The sequence below is a fragment of the Monodelphis domestica genome, chromosome 8 (assembly GCF_027887165.1).
Source record: "Monodelphis domestica isolate mMonDom1 chromosome 8, mMonDom1.pri, whole genome shotgun sequence".
NCBI lineage: Eukaryota > Metazoa > Chordata > Mammalia > Didelphimorphia > Didelphidae > Monodelphis > Monodelphis domestica.
The window spans coordinates 232,311,329-232,326,805 of record NC_077234.1 but is presented as its reverse complement, the minus strand read 5'-3'; the positions used below and the strand labels follow the sequence as shown (position 1 = coordinate 232,326,805).

General features: G+C 38.4%; 1 protein-coding gene across 3 annotated transcripts in view; it reads right to left on the bottom strand.

Annotated features, from left to right (window-relative positions):
* Positions 1-6,524: 6,524 nt before the first annotated feature.
* FRMPD4 (FERM and PDZ domain containing 4) overlaps positions 6,525-15,477 on the bottom strand; it is a 742,306-nt gene continuing 733,353 nt past the window's right edge. For all 3 annotated transcript variants that reach the window (XM_056808256.1, XM_056808255.1, XM_056808257.1), the window contains one exon: positions 6,525-9,455. In XM_056808256.1, the coding sequence (XP_056664234.1) occupies positions 9,315-9,455 (141 nt within the window). In that variant the 3' untranslated portion in view covers positions 6,525-9,314. The remainder of the gene's footprint in view (positions 9,456-15,477) is intronic.

The following is a 15,477-nucleotide window of genomic DNA, read 5'->3' as shown; positions in this document are numbered from 1 at the left end:
TTCAAATGCACTGTAACTCTTCCTAGCTGTGTGATTATAGGAAAATTACTCTGCCTTAGTTTCCCCAACTATAAAGTGAGGATAATAGTAGTACCTACTTCCTAGGGTTGTGATGGCCAAAGGAGATAACCTTTGTAGAGGGCTTAGCAGTGTCTGCCACATGTAGGTACTTAATAAATTCTGGCTCCATAAAATTTCTCTTCAATACTGATGCCTTCCCTATATTGATTACCTCTAATTTATCCTGTCTATGTCTTGTTTGCACGTTGTCTCACAAGTTAGAGTGCAAGTTCCTTGGGAACAGGAATCAAATTTAACATTTCTTTGTATCTTAGAGCTTAGAGCTCTAAGTTCTTAGAGCCTGCTTAGCATGTAGTAGGTGTTTAATACATATTTGAGAAGTGAAGTAATACCTATATTCATTTAACTAGAACTGTCTAAAAGTTAGAATGGGCTTTTTTGGGAAGTGAAACATTCCCCATCCCTGGAAGTTTCTGGCAGAGATGAATGATTGTTTAGATGATTCTTGTTCAGGTACAAATTTGATTAAACAATCTCAGATATCCCTTCCAAATGAAATTCTATGAATCTGTTAATGTGACCTTGGGTGAGTCATTGACCCCAACCTAGGTCTCAGTTTATTTTTTTATCATGTGAATGATTTTTAGATTAAATGATTGTTATTGTTCTTTCTCATTCTAAAACATTATTATGCTTCTCTGCCTTATATATAATAGGTTCTGAAAAAAATTGATTAAATTGATTTGTCCAAGTTGACATAACTTGTAATTGGCCAGGCACTGAGCCCAGTTGTTCTGACTCACAGTTCATTAGACTAAATTACTATGCCTCTTTCACTGATCAAGTTCTTTCTCAGAGTTACTTGACTATCTCCTTCCTCTGAACTTATGGTACTTATTATCTATGCCAACACTTTGGCACATAGCATATGCAATCTCATGATGCTTATTGATTTGCTATTCAAATCTTATTATTATTTCACTTCTAAATCTCGTTTTGAAGCATCTTGTCTACCCAATTGCTTTGTAAGATCCTTGAGAACAAGACCTGCAAATCCCTGGTTTGTATCCTTTCTGAGTACCTTTCCTAGCCCAAATTTTCAGTAAATACTCTCTGTCTGCCTGCTTAAGTGGGTAAAAGTCTGATCTGCACAAAAATAATCCAGGACCTTAATTTTCATTGTTGTTGATCTGTGTACACAGTAGATGCATTTTATTATATATATATATATATTAATATATTTATATAGATGCTTGTATTTGTCTCTCTATGCCAAACATGCTTGTAGGGACACAGAGCTTGATCTGCCACTGTGACCTTGGTCAAGTCTTTAGCTTATCTGGACCTCAGTTTCCTCATTTGTAATATTAGGTTGAATTGGATAGTTTTTGAGGTCCCTTTCAGCTTTAGATCTAGGGTGCTTCAACCCTGACAACTTCCCCTTCCCTCTTGTTTCTCTCCATAATGCATCTCAATGAATGGTAGTTAGAGGATTCAGAGAAACATGTACTAGCTGGGGAAAATGGACACTATGGAGGACAGGCAAAAAAGCACCTGATATTTCACAGTGGTATTTGGATTTGATGATAATGACTGTTCTCGTGTCATCATGATTACTGTTTCTTAGAAGGAAACAGGGCCCTTGTTCTCCACCATGCCAAGATCTAATGGCTGCAGAACTATTTAGGTATTTATTCAGTTAAGACTATGGTTTCTGGTTGGTTTTTAGTCTATAACAAAATGGATAGATTTATTTGTAAGAGAATGAGAAGAAGGACATAAGCAGAGGATTGCTGGCTTTAAAAATGGGAGCGAAAAGTGTTCATAGATGTTAGTTGTCATTCAGTAGTTTTTCAGTTGTGTCTAATTCATCATGACTCCATTTGGGGTTTTCTAGGCAAGGATACTGGAATGGTTTGCCATTTCCTTCTCTAGTTCATTAAAAAAAAAAACCCAACCTCTTATCTTCCATCTTAGAGTCAGTGATGTATATTGGTCCCAAGGCAGAAGAGCAGTAAGATCTAGGCATTGGGGGTTAAGTGACTTGCCCAGGATGAGCCATCTAGGAAGTGTCTGAGGCCACATTTGAACCCAGAACCTCCCTTCTCCAGGTCTGGCTCTCTATCCCCTGATGTAGCTGCCCCCTCTAGCTCATTTTATAGATAAGAAAACTGAGACAAACCAGGCTAAGTGACTTGCCCAGGATCACATAGTTACTAAATGTCTGAGGCCAGATTTGAACTCAAGAAAAGTGAGTCTTCCTGACTCCAGGCTCCAGCACTCTATCCACTGTGCCACCCAGCTGCCCTCTTAGATATAAGGAGCTACTCAATTAAAAAACTGCAAGACAACTGGGTTGTATGTAGGTCCAGAGAATTGGCTGCATCATAGACCACACTCTCACCCTAATATGCCTCCTGGCATTGATGAAATAAGTCATTTCACATCAGTTTCTTTATCCATAAAATAGATAAGGCTGGATGAAAGACAGATAGAAATAAAATGAAGATAATACTTGTGCCCTATCTCATAAGATTCTTGTATTACATAAGATAATGGATGTAAAAATGTATTCTAAAATAAAGTGCTATATGAATGTAAGTATAGTCCCTGTGATGGATGGAAAGGTGAGAGAGAGAGAGACAAATTGAAACAAAGTAAGAGAGAGAAAGAGACAGAGACAGACAAAGAGGGACAGAGAAAGAGAGAGGGAGAGAGGGAAGGAGGGATGAAGAAAGAGAGGGAAGGAGGGAAGGGGAGAAATAGAGAGAGCAAGAGTGAGGGAGAGCAAGGAAGAGAGAAAGAGAGAGGAAGGGAGAGAAAAAGAGAGGGAGGGAAGGGAGAGGGAACTAGAGAGAGATAAGGAGAGAGGGAGGGAGGAAGAGAGAAGGAAGGAGGGAGAGGGAGAAAGAGAGCAAGAGAGGGAAAGAGAGACAGAGAAAGAGAGGGAGAGAGAGAGACAGAGAGAGAGACAGAGAGAGGGGGGAAGAGAGAGAGAGAGAGAGAGAGAGAGAGAGAGAGAGAGAGAGAGAGAGAGAGAGAGAGAGAGAGAGAGAGAGAGAGAGGGAGAGAGAGGGAGAGAGAGAGAGAAAGGGGAGAGAGAGAGAGAGAGAGAGAGAGAGAGAGAGAGAGAGAGAGAGAGAGAGAGAGAGAGAGAGAGAGAGAGAGAGAAAGGGATAAATTTGGAGTTTCATCACTACAGAGTTGACCACTAAATGATAACTATTCTGCTCCACAGAAACTCAGAAACTGTCTAATAATGTATAAAGGGATTGTGATCTGTATCCGTAGTGGAATGACCCCCAACAATGTCAGATCCTTGAAATAAGAAGTATAAATTGATGACTTTCAGGTGAAGTTATTATAACTCTGATAATGATATACTTCAACTACTGTCCTACACTAATATATTGATTATATTACAGTATGCATTATAATTATCTCTGTTTGTGTCTTATGCTCTACCAGATTATAAACTCTATGAGGATAGGAGCTGTGTCTGCCATATCTTTCTCACTGCCTGATACAGGCCTGCACACACAATAATTCAGTTTAATTTAATTCAACAAATATTTATTATGCACATATTATATTTTTGGTGCTGTGTGGAGGTCTGGGAATATAAAGACACAAAATGAAATGAATCCTGTCTTAAGGAACCCATATTCTAGTTACATATTTTACTTCATTTAATAAGGCTGAAAAGTATTAATTAATAAATTTAATTTAAAAAATCCTTACTTTCTGTTTTAGAATTGATTCCAAGTTGAAGAGTGGTAAGGGCTAAGCAATGGTGGTTAAATGACTTGCCTAGGATCATAAAGCCAGGAAGTATTTGAGGCTATATTTGAACTCAGAACCTTCCATCTCCAGGCCTGGCTCTTTATAATAGCTGCCCCACTATTAAATCAGTTTAGAATAATATATGTTTGTGTGTGTGTGTGTGTGTGTGTGTGTGTGTGTGTGTGTGTGTGTGTGTGTGTTAGCTGGGAGTGGATTGAGAGCCAGATCTGGAGTCATATACATGTAAAAGCTAATAACTATTTTTTAAAGAATGCCTTTTGAAGACTCTATTTATGTTACAAAACAGCCCTGGTTTAAGAGCTCAAAGGCATATCCCACCAAGGGCTGAATCTATATTAACCTAGGGATGGGGCTTAGACCTGCAATTTCATTGGTATAGGATCATCCCAGGTTAGGAAACTCCTTCAGCCAATGCAGCTTGACATTTCTCTCTGAAGTTGGATAGCTGACTAGGACACCAAGATGGCACCCAGCCGGAATGTGTCAGTTCCAGGACCTGAAAACTGGTCTTTCTGGCTCTGAGGCCAGATCTCTATGTGCCATCCCACACTGCCTTTATAATCTATAGAACCTTGTCTAAGCAGTGAATGGTTCTGGGCATGAGGTCAGGATCAAATTCCGCCTCAGACACTTACTAAGTGGTCCCAGGCAAGTCTGTCCCCCTTTCCTCAACTGTAAAATGGGGATAATGGCGCCTCCCTTCCAAGGTTCTGGTAAGGATCAATGAGATCTTTGTAAAGAGCTTGGTCCAGTGCCTGGCACATGGTGCTTAGTAAATCCTTATTTCCCTCCTTTCTTTTGTCCTCCCTTCCTGGGATATACTTTGGACCAGACAAGAACAAACTATAACTGCAACCAAAGAATCTGTTCCAGAAAAATTCTTACATTCTTCTATTTTCCTCTCTCCTCTTCCTTGTCCACATGATCCCTAGTTCTGGTTGAGAGAGGGAGCCACACGGAGGTGGCAGGAGAGACCGTGTTGGTTCTAAGGTCATTGCAGGTAAACGTTTGTTTAAACTGAACATGAAAAAAGGATAAAGAGATTATTGATTGAGAGCTGAAAGTGACCTTCAAAGTCAGCAAATCCAGTCTCTGTTTTCTAGATGTTGAGAGAGATAACAGACACAAAGAGACATGGAGAGAGAGAAAGAGATAGAGCGAAATAAAGAGAGAGAGAAACAGTCAGACAGAAAGAAAAAGAGAGACCTATAACCAGAGAGACATAGAGATAGAGAGAGAAGCAGAGACAGCCCAGAAAGAGAGACATACAGGAAAGGAGAGTCAGAGGGACAGAGAGACAGAGGTAGAGGCAGAGACAGAGAGAGACACACACAGAGGGAGAGAGAAAGACACAGAGACAGAGAGAAAAATGGAGTGATGTGTCTGAAGTCAAACAGGCAGTAAGCAGCAGAGCCACAAACTGAATTCCTTTGGCTGAGTTCTAAATCCTGCCCTCTTTCCATTGTTTCTCAAGCCTCAAGTTCAAGGAATAATTGCAACCAACTCAGGCTGAAGTGAAACCTGGCAAGTGACATAAATAAAGGCACACCTTGGACTGAAAGGAAATTTAAACTGTACTTTACCTCTTTTCCCTTATTTCTTTTTTTATTCAGTTGCCATGGGAATCTATGGGTGAGATCTCAGTGAGTCCTCAGCCGTAGCCAACTGTGCTCTTGAAACAATATGGTGAGTTGGGGGAGGAGCACTGTCCTAGCTATTTGGAGACTCCTAGCTTCCCTTTCCCCAGTTAACTGGGTGACCATAGGCAAGGCACTTAAATTCACTGAGCCTCAGTTTATCAACTGTTAAGGGAGGATATTTACATTTGTTCTCACAGGGCTGTTGTGAATTCAATTCTTTCTTTCTTTCTTTCTTTCTTTCTTTCTTTCTTTCTTTCTTTCTTTCTTCTTTCTTTCTTTCTTTCTTTCTTTCTTTCTTTCTTTCTTTCTTTCTTTCTTTCTTTCTTTCTTTCTTTCTTTCTTTCTTTCTTTCTTTCTTTCTCTCTTCTCTCTTCTCTTCTCTCTCTTTCTCTCTCTTTCTCTTCTTTCTCTCTTCCTTTCTCTCTTCCCTTTCTTTCTTTCTTTCTTTCTTCCCTTTCTTTCTTTCTTTCTTTCTTTTCTTTCTTTCTTTCTTTCTTTCTTTCTTTCTTTCTTTCTTTCTTTCTTTCTTTCTTTCTCTCTTTCTCTCTTTCTTTCTTTCTCTCTTTCTTTCTCTCTTTCTCTCTTTCTTTCTTTCTCTCTTTCTCTCTTTATTTCTCTCTCTCTTTCTTTCTTTCTTTCTTTCTCTCTTTCTTTTTCTCTTTCTCTCTTTCTTTCTTTCTCTCTTTCTCTCTTTATTCTCTCTTTCTCTTTCTTTCTTTCTTTCTCTCTCTCTTTCTTTCTTTCTTTCTCTCTCTTCTTTCTTTCTGTCTTTCTCTTTCTTTCTTTCTTTCTTCTTTCTTTCTTTCTTTCTTTCTCTTTCTTTCTTTCTTTCTTTCTTTCTTTCTTTCTTTCTTTCTTTCTTTCTTTCTTTCTTTCTTTCTTTCTTTCTTTCTTTCTTTCTTTCTTTCTTTCTGTCTCTCTCTCTTTCTTTCTCTCTCTTTCTTTCTTTTTTCTTTCTTCCTTCCTCTTTCTTCTCTCCTCCCATCCTCCCTCCTTTCCTTTTATCCTTCCTTCCTTCCTTCTTCCTTCCTTCCTTCCTTCCTTCCTTCCTTCCTTCCTTCCTTCCTTCCTTCCTTCCTTCCTTCCTTCCTTCCTTCCTTCCTTCCTTCCTTCCTTCCTACCTTCCTTCCACTCTTGCCTTCTGCCTTAGAATTGGTTCCAAGGAAGAAGAGTAGTAAGGGCTAAGCAATGACTTGCCCAGGGTCACACAGCCAGGAAGTGTCTAAAGCCAGATTTGAAATCAGAACCTCTAGGCTTGGCACTGTGTCCACTTAGTCACCTAGCTGCCCCTTGAGTTCAATGCTTTCTAACCCTTAACACAGCATATAAATAGTAATGATTGTTTTTATCCATATGGACTGTGAGAATGAAGAGTGATTCCTCTCTGAATCACTTGATCTCTCAGGGTCCCTTCCTAGAAAGGTAAGGAACAATAGGAGAAGGTAAGGAAAACAAGGAGATTCATGAGCCCGGGGAGCTTGTGAATCTCTCTCATGGCTGTTTTCCAATATGATGCATCCTTCAGACCTGAGATATCTAGCCTCAGGTCCCCAGATTGAAGGCTTTTGAAAAATTTAAAAAATGGCTACTATTTGTATTTACTTTGTAAAATGCATTAAATACTCCCCTAACTTACTAAATGAAGTCAGTAAACAGAATGTGGGTAGAATACTAGTAAATGTGGGTGAGGTCATTGCAGATGTTTGTAAATCAAAGAAAATTAGATTTTTTTAAACTATAGTCAGGGCTGGGATCAGATAATCCTGAAAACAAGTAATTATAACTGATATTTATATGACTTAAAAAAACCCTTACCTCCTGCCTTAGAATCAATACTAAGTTCCATTCCAAGGCAGAAGAGTACTAAGGGCTAGGCAATAGAGGTTGAATGACTTGCCCAGGGTCACACAGCTAGAAAGTGTCAGAGGTCAAATTCGAACCTAGGACCTCCCGTCTTCAGTCCTGGCTCTCTGTCCATTGAGCCATCTAGTTGTCCCTATATAGTACTTTAAAATCATTATTCCAGTTAAGCCTCCCAATAGACCTTGTTAAAAAGTGTCTCACATGTTTATATCTCTCATTTGAAGATGAGGAAACTGAAGCTTGGAGCAATTAAGTGACTCATTCATGGTAACACAGATTTCCAAGGTGGGATTTGAATCCACTCCCCACTGGTTCTAAATCTAACACTCTTTCTGATTATGCCACGGTATCTCTAATTGCCTGAGGACCAATATTTGGCCTTGGGACTGTGGCTATTGCTAATGTACTATTGCTAATGTTCTGGGGATTATGCCATGCTTACCCCAAATAAACCTTGGCAATTGGCCCCAGAATTTTGAGAGCACTTTAAAAATGTAGATCCAGAAAGCATTGGGTAAATTCTCAAGAGCATTTACTCTGGTTGTATTTACACAATTCTGGCTCCTCTATCTACTGTGTGTTCCATCAGCAAAAGGTTATTCTATCCCACTGTGGCCTCTGTAGTATTTGAGACCCCAAATAAGCTTTTCAATCAATAAATGGAAAGCTACTGTTAGTAATTAGAAAGGCCTGGGAAAGAATGGCATTTTGGAAATCAGGCTTCATTTAATTTATTAATGGCTTTTAGGGGCCGCAGGGGCTAGGCTGTGTGATAATTTTGCCCTTTCTCTAATGCACAGAGACTTTGATCTAGCTTCATCCTATGCTTTAAACAGGCCCCCTTTCTTTGCCACATTTGTGACACTCTGTCAGGATTAAGCAAAGATTAGTCTCCTGAATATATCCCTGCCATTTGGAAACAGACGCCATTGGAGACGCGGCCCTTGGGACAAAAGGTGGTTCTTAAAGATGGTGCAGCTTGAGGAAGGGGAGCAATAATACATACTGGGGCACCTGAATTGGGAACTGGTCCACAGAATGCCTTTCTGCGGCTTTGGAAATTGTTGGAAAACACAACTTTCTTTCTGACCAGATTTGAAGATATCAACTTCAAGAGCAGATTGGTCTTTTTAGCTTTAAAAACAGTCACTTAAGCAGGACATTCCCATTTTAAGCTGGTGCTACAATACCCAAAGAGCCTTGCTTTCCTTGGTATGGGTAGTCATTCCACTATTGCAGATTGCAAGCCTCCCATGCCTTAGGACCTCAAACTGGAAAGGAATTTAGAGATCATCTCATTTTGCAGAGGAGAAAATAGAGCTAAGTTAACTTCTCCAACATCACAGGATTACAGATTTACAGTTCTTTGGCACTTTAGAAGGTTGTCTAGATCAAACCCTTTTTTTGCTGAAGGAGAAACTAGTCACTTAATCCTGTTTGCCTCAGTCTCCTCATCTGTAAAATGAACTGGAAAAGGAGATGGCAATCCATTCCAGGATCTTTGCCAAGAAAATCACCAATAAGTCACAAAGAGGTAGACTGGACTGTAAATGGCTGAACAAAGACAAGCCAGCTTCCTAGCCAGTGTTTATTCCATTGCCTTAATAGAAGTTATTCAGGAGTTAAAAAATTTCTTCACTTGATAGCCAAGTTGTGTGTGTGTGTGTGTGATAAAAGTCTCTGACTCTCCTTCGAGTGTTTATATAACAAGACGTAGCCCTCGCTGGATCGTAACTCCAGCCTTTGGAGCTTCGCAGCATCTGCCAGAAACTGGGCTCTGCCCCCAAAGCTGGGTTTCCTTGTAGCCCACAATGTCTCCTCGATCAGATTTCAGACCCAAAGAGTAGACAATGGACGATAAGCCACCCAATATACATCCTCGTATTCTTTTGTCTATTTTCCAGCGGCGATACTGAAACTGATCTAAAGTGGTCTCATCCATGAATGAATGAACCAGGTCCAAATAGAGCCCACACCGGGGCATACTTACTCGATGTATTTGAGGGAGATCTTTTGGGTTTGCTTGGTGGTGACAGTGGCGATGTACATTTGTAATGCTGCTAGACGCAGGGCGATGTCATATTTCAGCTCTGGTCCAAATCTCTCCTGAACCACATCATTACAGCTCTGCAAACAAACCAGCAGAGGGAGCACCGTATTAAGCAATCTGGATCCATGACTTTCTTTAGGAACAGGTGATATATTTTTCCAAAGTGTTTAACCACCCCTTCCCCACCTCCAACTACCCCCCCCCAAAGGAGATTCAACATAGAAATCATTTGCCCTCCTTGTTGGCAAAGCACTGAATGTTGATTTAATTGAATCGCATTCATGAGCACAGGGGCAACACAAAACAGAAGGCGGATCCAAGACCTGTTATTTATTGACTTGTTTTCCCTTTTAAAGTAAGAATTAGGAATTTAGATGTAATTAGGAATTTGGATGCAAAATTTCAAAGCACAGGTGCCTCAGATGAAGGTGTGAACCATATGTGGGCACAAGTAGGAGCATGCGCTTTTAAGATATGCTGTTAAGAGATGCAGAACTGTTTATCAGGAGGAGACCTCTAAGACACATTCTGTGCTTAAATGGCACTCAGCTTCCATAGCCAGGGATGTCACTCTAGGGATGTGAAGAGCAAAATAATGACTCTGGGATTTGTTTGGACTCCCACTCTCTTGATAAACTACTGTTTGGACATTTCATGTATTTCGTTTATTCAAGAGAAGCTACACTCCTTTTCTGGTTTTCTTAAAAACTATCTCAAGTCTTCTCTTCGACTCAGGGGACTTTGAGTGTTGTGACTTTATGCAGAAGGCATTGGCAGGGCTGGCAAGGGCAAGGAAGAGATGAAGGCAAATGGAATGGCAAATGGAAAAGGGATATTTCTCCTTATCCTTAAAACAAACAAACAAACAAAAAGCAAAATGTGGTGGGAAGTAGTGGTTTTATGATGGACATATTACCTTACAATGTGGCACCTTCCAGGACTATCTGAGTTCTGAGACAGGAAGAAATCATAGGAGTTAGAGCTGGAAGGGAACCTTCTGATTTTATAGATGAGGAAACTGAGTTCCAGAGAGGTTGTGACTTGTCCAAGGTTACCTGGGTATTTAGTGGCAGGGCTGAGATTCAAACTCAGGTCCTTTTACTCTAAATCCAACACTTTTGATTTTGCTAAATTGGTCTCCATGAAACAGTGGTCACCCTTGGAATTAAGTTCAGCTATGGCTGATGAGATCTTCAGAGGTTCCTCATGGTTTCCTACTATGAGCCTGACTGTGGGCATGTCTTAAAAACAGCAGAAAACATATGAACAAGTCTAGAGACATATTAGACTCAGCTTTTTCATCATAAGAGCTAGAATAGGTGTCAAAAAAGAGGGAACAGTGAACAATGGTGGACACTTATGTACAAGAGAGGCATCCAGAGGCAGTAGAGGGTAGGATCCAGCCTATGGGATTTCCAAGATCAAGGCAAGAAGTACCTTTGTTCAAGTTGGGGAGAAGCAGAACAAGCCAGCAGAAGCAGAATAGCAGGAGCAGAGTGAGAGAGGAGCTGTTAGATCAAGTTTTGGTTCTTTCTCATCTACACATTTATTGATGCTCCCTATATTTCCACATTTACTTATCTTTTCCATTAAAACACAAGCTCATTGTGAGTAGCAAAAGATTTCATTCTTTTATTCTTGTATTTCTTTATCCCTATCTTGTGGCGACTGGCACATAATAGGAGCTTAATAAATGTTTGCTGATCAATAGATACACAACATCCTATTACTCATATTGTCTTTATCTATACTTGACTTTGCTCACTGACCCCTTATCCAAAGACTGAAATTGTCACCAGATTAGTGAAAGTCAAAAGACCTGGGTCATTTGAATGAGGACATCAATCTCACTCAATTTTCCAGGCCATAGTTGAGACATGGAAGAAGAGGAAGGGGCATTTCCTCAGCTTCTTTAATGCTACACTTGCCCTTCTGCTGGCTTTTGGGATAATAAGTAGTTTTTAAATTTAAATTAACTTTTTCTTTTTATGAAGATCAATCTGCCTTTTCAGCTTTCCTTTTCTTTTCTTCTAGTGAGAACTCAAAAAACAAAACTCCTCTTACAAATATGTATAGTCAAGCAAAACACATTCCTTCAATGGATCTCTGTACACAGAAAAGGGCTTTTGTTTACATCCTGAGTCCATCACCTCTTGATAGGTGTTTCATCAGGACTCCTTTTGGAATTATGGTTGGTCATTGTGTTGAACAGAGTTTCTAAATCTTTCAAAAATGTTTGTCATTATGATATCGTTGCTATTGTATAAACTATTCTACTAGTTCTGCTCTCTTTGCTTTGCATCAGTTCATACAAATCTTCCCAGGTTTCTCTGAAAAAAAAAAGCATTTTTTCCTAGCACCATAATATTCGATTCAATTCATAGACAATAACTGGTTTATCCATTCATCAACTGAAGGGCACATTATCAATATCCATTTTTTGCTATCACAAAAAGAGCAAAAGCACGTCCTCTTTCTTTGATCTCTTTGGGTTATAGACCTAGAAGTAGCATCACTGTAAAAGTTGTTACTGTTAGAGTTGCCATGTTGGGGGTCACTGTTGCTTGGACCCAGATAGAGTCACCCCTCAAACTTCTAGAACAGTGGAGGAAATATCTCCCTTCTTGCTTTTGTTTCTAGGGCTGTTTCTATGACATTGGGCTGTCTCTCAGAATTGGAACTGAGTTTGTTTATGTCCCCTTTCCTTATCTCCTGAAGCCCTATTTTTTTTGGAAGAGCAATTAGTCACTTATATTAGTTGTCAATGAATCACATACATTACATAATTAATTCACTGTGGAGATTCTCAGGCTGAGGCTGAATGAGTAAAATATCTCTATTATAACATATTTGTAAAGAATTAAAAAAAACCAACCCTTACTTCCATCCAAGAGGCAATACTGTGTATTGGTTCTGAGGCAGAAAAGCAGTAAAGGCTAGGCAATGGGGTGGGGGCGGGGGGGGTTAAATGACTTTCCCAGAGTCACACAGCTCGGAAGTATCTGAGGGCAGATTTAAATCCAGGACTTCACATCTTTAAGCCCTTGCCTTCAATCCACTGAACTACCTGGCTGCCCCAAGAATTTTCATTAATTTTTAGGTATACCTCTAAACAAAAAACTGGCTATGAAAGTGAAAGAATTTGATTGGTATTTTGAATAATGTCTCTGTTTCATGTATTTTTGTTGCATTAGCTTCTCTTTGTTAAAGGAAATGGTTCAATCTGGAGAGGATTGGGTAAGAGGGAAAAGGGAAGATATGTGATGGGCAAGATGAAAGAGGAGGGAGTGGAATGCAACATTTATTTAAAAGAAAAAAAACAATGACTTAACAAAGCATTTGCCAAATAGAGGTCCTCCTCAGGACCTGCTGTGATGGGAGAGATAAATAAAATTTATAAGTGCATGTTAATTGTTAATATGCAAATGAGTATCATTAAAGTGCTTGAAAACATTTTGTTCTCTTGAGTAGGTTATACATCCTTGTTAATTTGCTTAGTGATCAATCCCTTTCTTCATAGACAGAACAAAGGTCAATTTTAGTCCAGCTTCCGTTTATATTATTATGCCTGTGAATGAGGGCAGTCTGAATTAATTAGGTTTTACTGTAAATTTATATTAAATTAGATGAACTAGCAATTAGTTGACAGTATTTATGCTGATACTTCCATTTTTTACCCAAGAGTTTGTTTATTTAACTAATGGCTAGTGTACTCATTAGGGGCTTCTACTACTTTAAATTGTTCCCTCTCTTTCTTTTCCTGGCAAAATTATGCATTATGCTTTTGTTTGCTCCTCTGTTCTCTGGATGAAGTTCTGAAAACCAAATTTTTAATTATACTTTATACTATTTATTTGATATATATTTATTTGCCATATATAATTTTATGTTTATTTTGATATTTTAGATTTGTTTACATATTTATATTTATTATACAATTTGTAATATATTTGTTTACATATAAATAAAATAAAAATAAAATAAATAATATAAAGTATAATAACTATGAAGAGGTAAATAAATATACAATAAATATGTAAACAAATTTATTATAAATCATGTAATAAATATATTAAATATCAAGATAAACCAAAATGAATACAATAAATGTAAATAGGCAAATAAATATATCATATAATAAAATAACTATTATATTGTCTTGTTTTTCTGTTGTTTCAGTCATTTCTGACCTCATTTGAGGTTTTCTTGGCAAAGATACTACAGTAATTTGCCATTTCCTTCTCTGGCTCTTTACATATGGGGAAACTAAGGCAAACAAGGTTAAGTGACTTTGTCAGCTGCTAAGTGTCTGAGGCTAGATTTGAACTTAGACCTAATTCATTTCCTAACTCCAGACCCAGTGCTCTATCTACTACCCCATCTAGTTAACCCCAAATATTACATATCATAAAATAAATATAAATCTGTAAATCATTATATAAAATAAATAAATATCTATTTATCTTCCATATACCACTTTCTATAAATAAAGAAGTAGGATTCCTTTGCCTCTAGCTCCTAACATACAAAAGCTGCCTTTGCTTATAAGATTAGACATAGCTATGGATACATAAGAAAGGTCCATCATCTATCTAATATACACCAATAACAACTTATTTTCAACCTAAAAATAACCAGAAAAGCCTATTATATTGAAGATAGTTGAGAAAACTTGAAGACTGAGGACTATAGAAGCTATGAAATTATTGATTAGCCACAGAGGATAATGAGGTATGTGTGACAGTAGTGGAGAATAAGAATATTAGGAAGACTTCAGGCATTCGGTTATCCTGGTCTTTGTTTCTTACCATACCTTAGACTTCTTTGTTCGCTAGATTATTACAATTAAGGTTGCCACTCTAAGACAATCTAGGATTCTGGTCTATGCTTTAGTATGGGTAAAGTCTAATAAAATGACAATCACAGCAGAGAATAATATTCTACTTGGATTAATTATGTGGTGATTACTGGTTATCTGGCATGTTCAGTGAAGAAGTATTCTGGAAAAGAAAGGACACTGAAAAATACCCAGAAGTCAACTTTTCACTTGCCAAAAATTTTATTTGAACTAAAGTTTTTTTTTTAATGGAAATGTTAACAAAATACTATTAAGACTTCCCTGCCTTAGTAAATTGAAGATCCAGAATACAATTTAACTTTTTCTTGACTACTCAGGGTCCATAGTATTAAAAACAGATTTCTCCTTCCGCACTGTAAATAAAGAATTGCTTTGCACGGTTTACTCACTTTTTTCTCTCTTCTCCCCCCACTCCCTGTCATTTCTCCCTTTCTGATTGGTGAAGTATTGGCAGTTAGAATCATCAGTAGTCAATGACAGCACTCCTTTCCTTAGGTAGATGACTCCATAATTTCTAGTCTTCAGCTTTTGTCTGATATTCCAACACTTGTTCTCACCCATAGGTTTTTCTGGTTAATTTCAGGGTGGCAGTGATTTTGGATGATTTAAAGTCCTCAAGCATGAAAAAAACCAGAGAAGTAGGATGCTACTCAATCAATCATCTAGCATTTGTTAAGTACCTGCTATTTGCCATGTATTTGTGCTAAGCATTATGGATATAAAGAAAGCAAAACAACAACAACAACAACAACAAAACAAACAAAACAAAACACAAACAAATCAAAAGAAAACAAAAAATAGATCTTGCTCTCAAGGAGTCTATAGTGTAACAGGGGAGAAAACATGCAAATATGTACAAACAAGATATATAGGGAATAAATTAGGATATTCTCAGATGACAGGTACTAAGAATGAGTAGGACTTGGAAAGACTTTGTGTAGAAGGTGGGATTTTGGGTGAGACTTTTGAAGAGATACAGGAAAGCCAAGAAGAAGAGTTGATGAGGATGTGCTCCAAGAATGGGTTTATAGCCAGTTATGCCATTGTGTAACTGAATGAAACTTTACTTTCAAAGGATATATAATGGACAATTGGCGCAGAAGAATGTAAATTCTTTCCTGAAAAAGAATTCCTTCCCTCCTGGCTTCCTTCCTTCCTTCCTTCCTTCCTTCCTTCCTTCCTGGCTTCCTGGCTTCCTGGCTTCCTGGCTTCCTGGCTTCCTGGCTTCCTGGCTTCCTGGC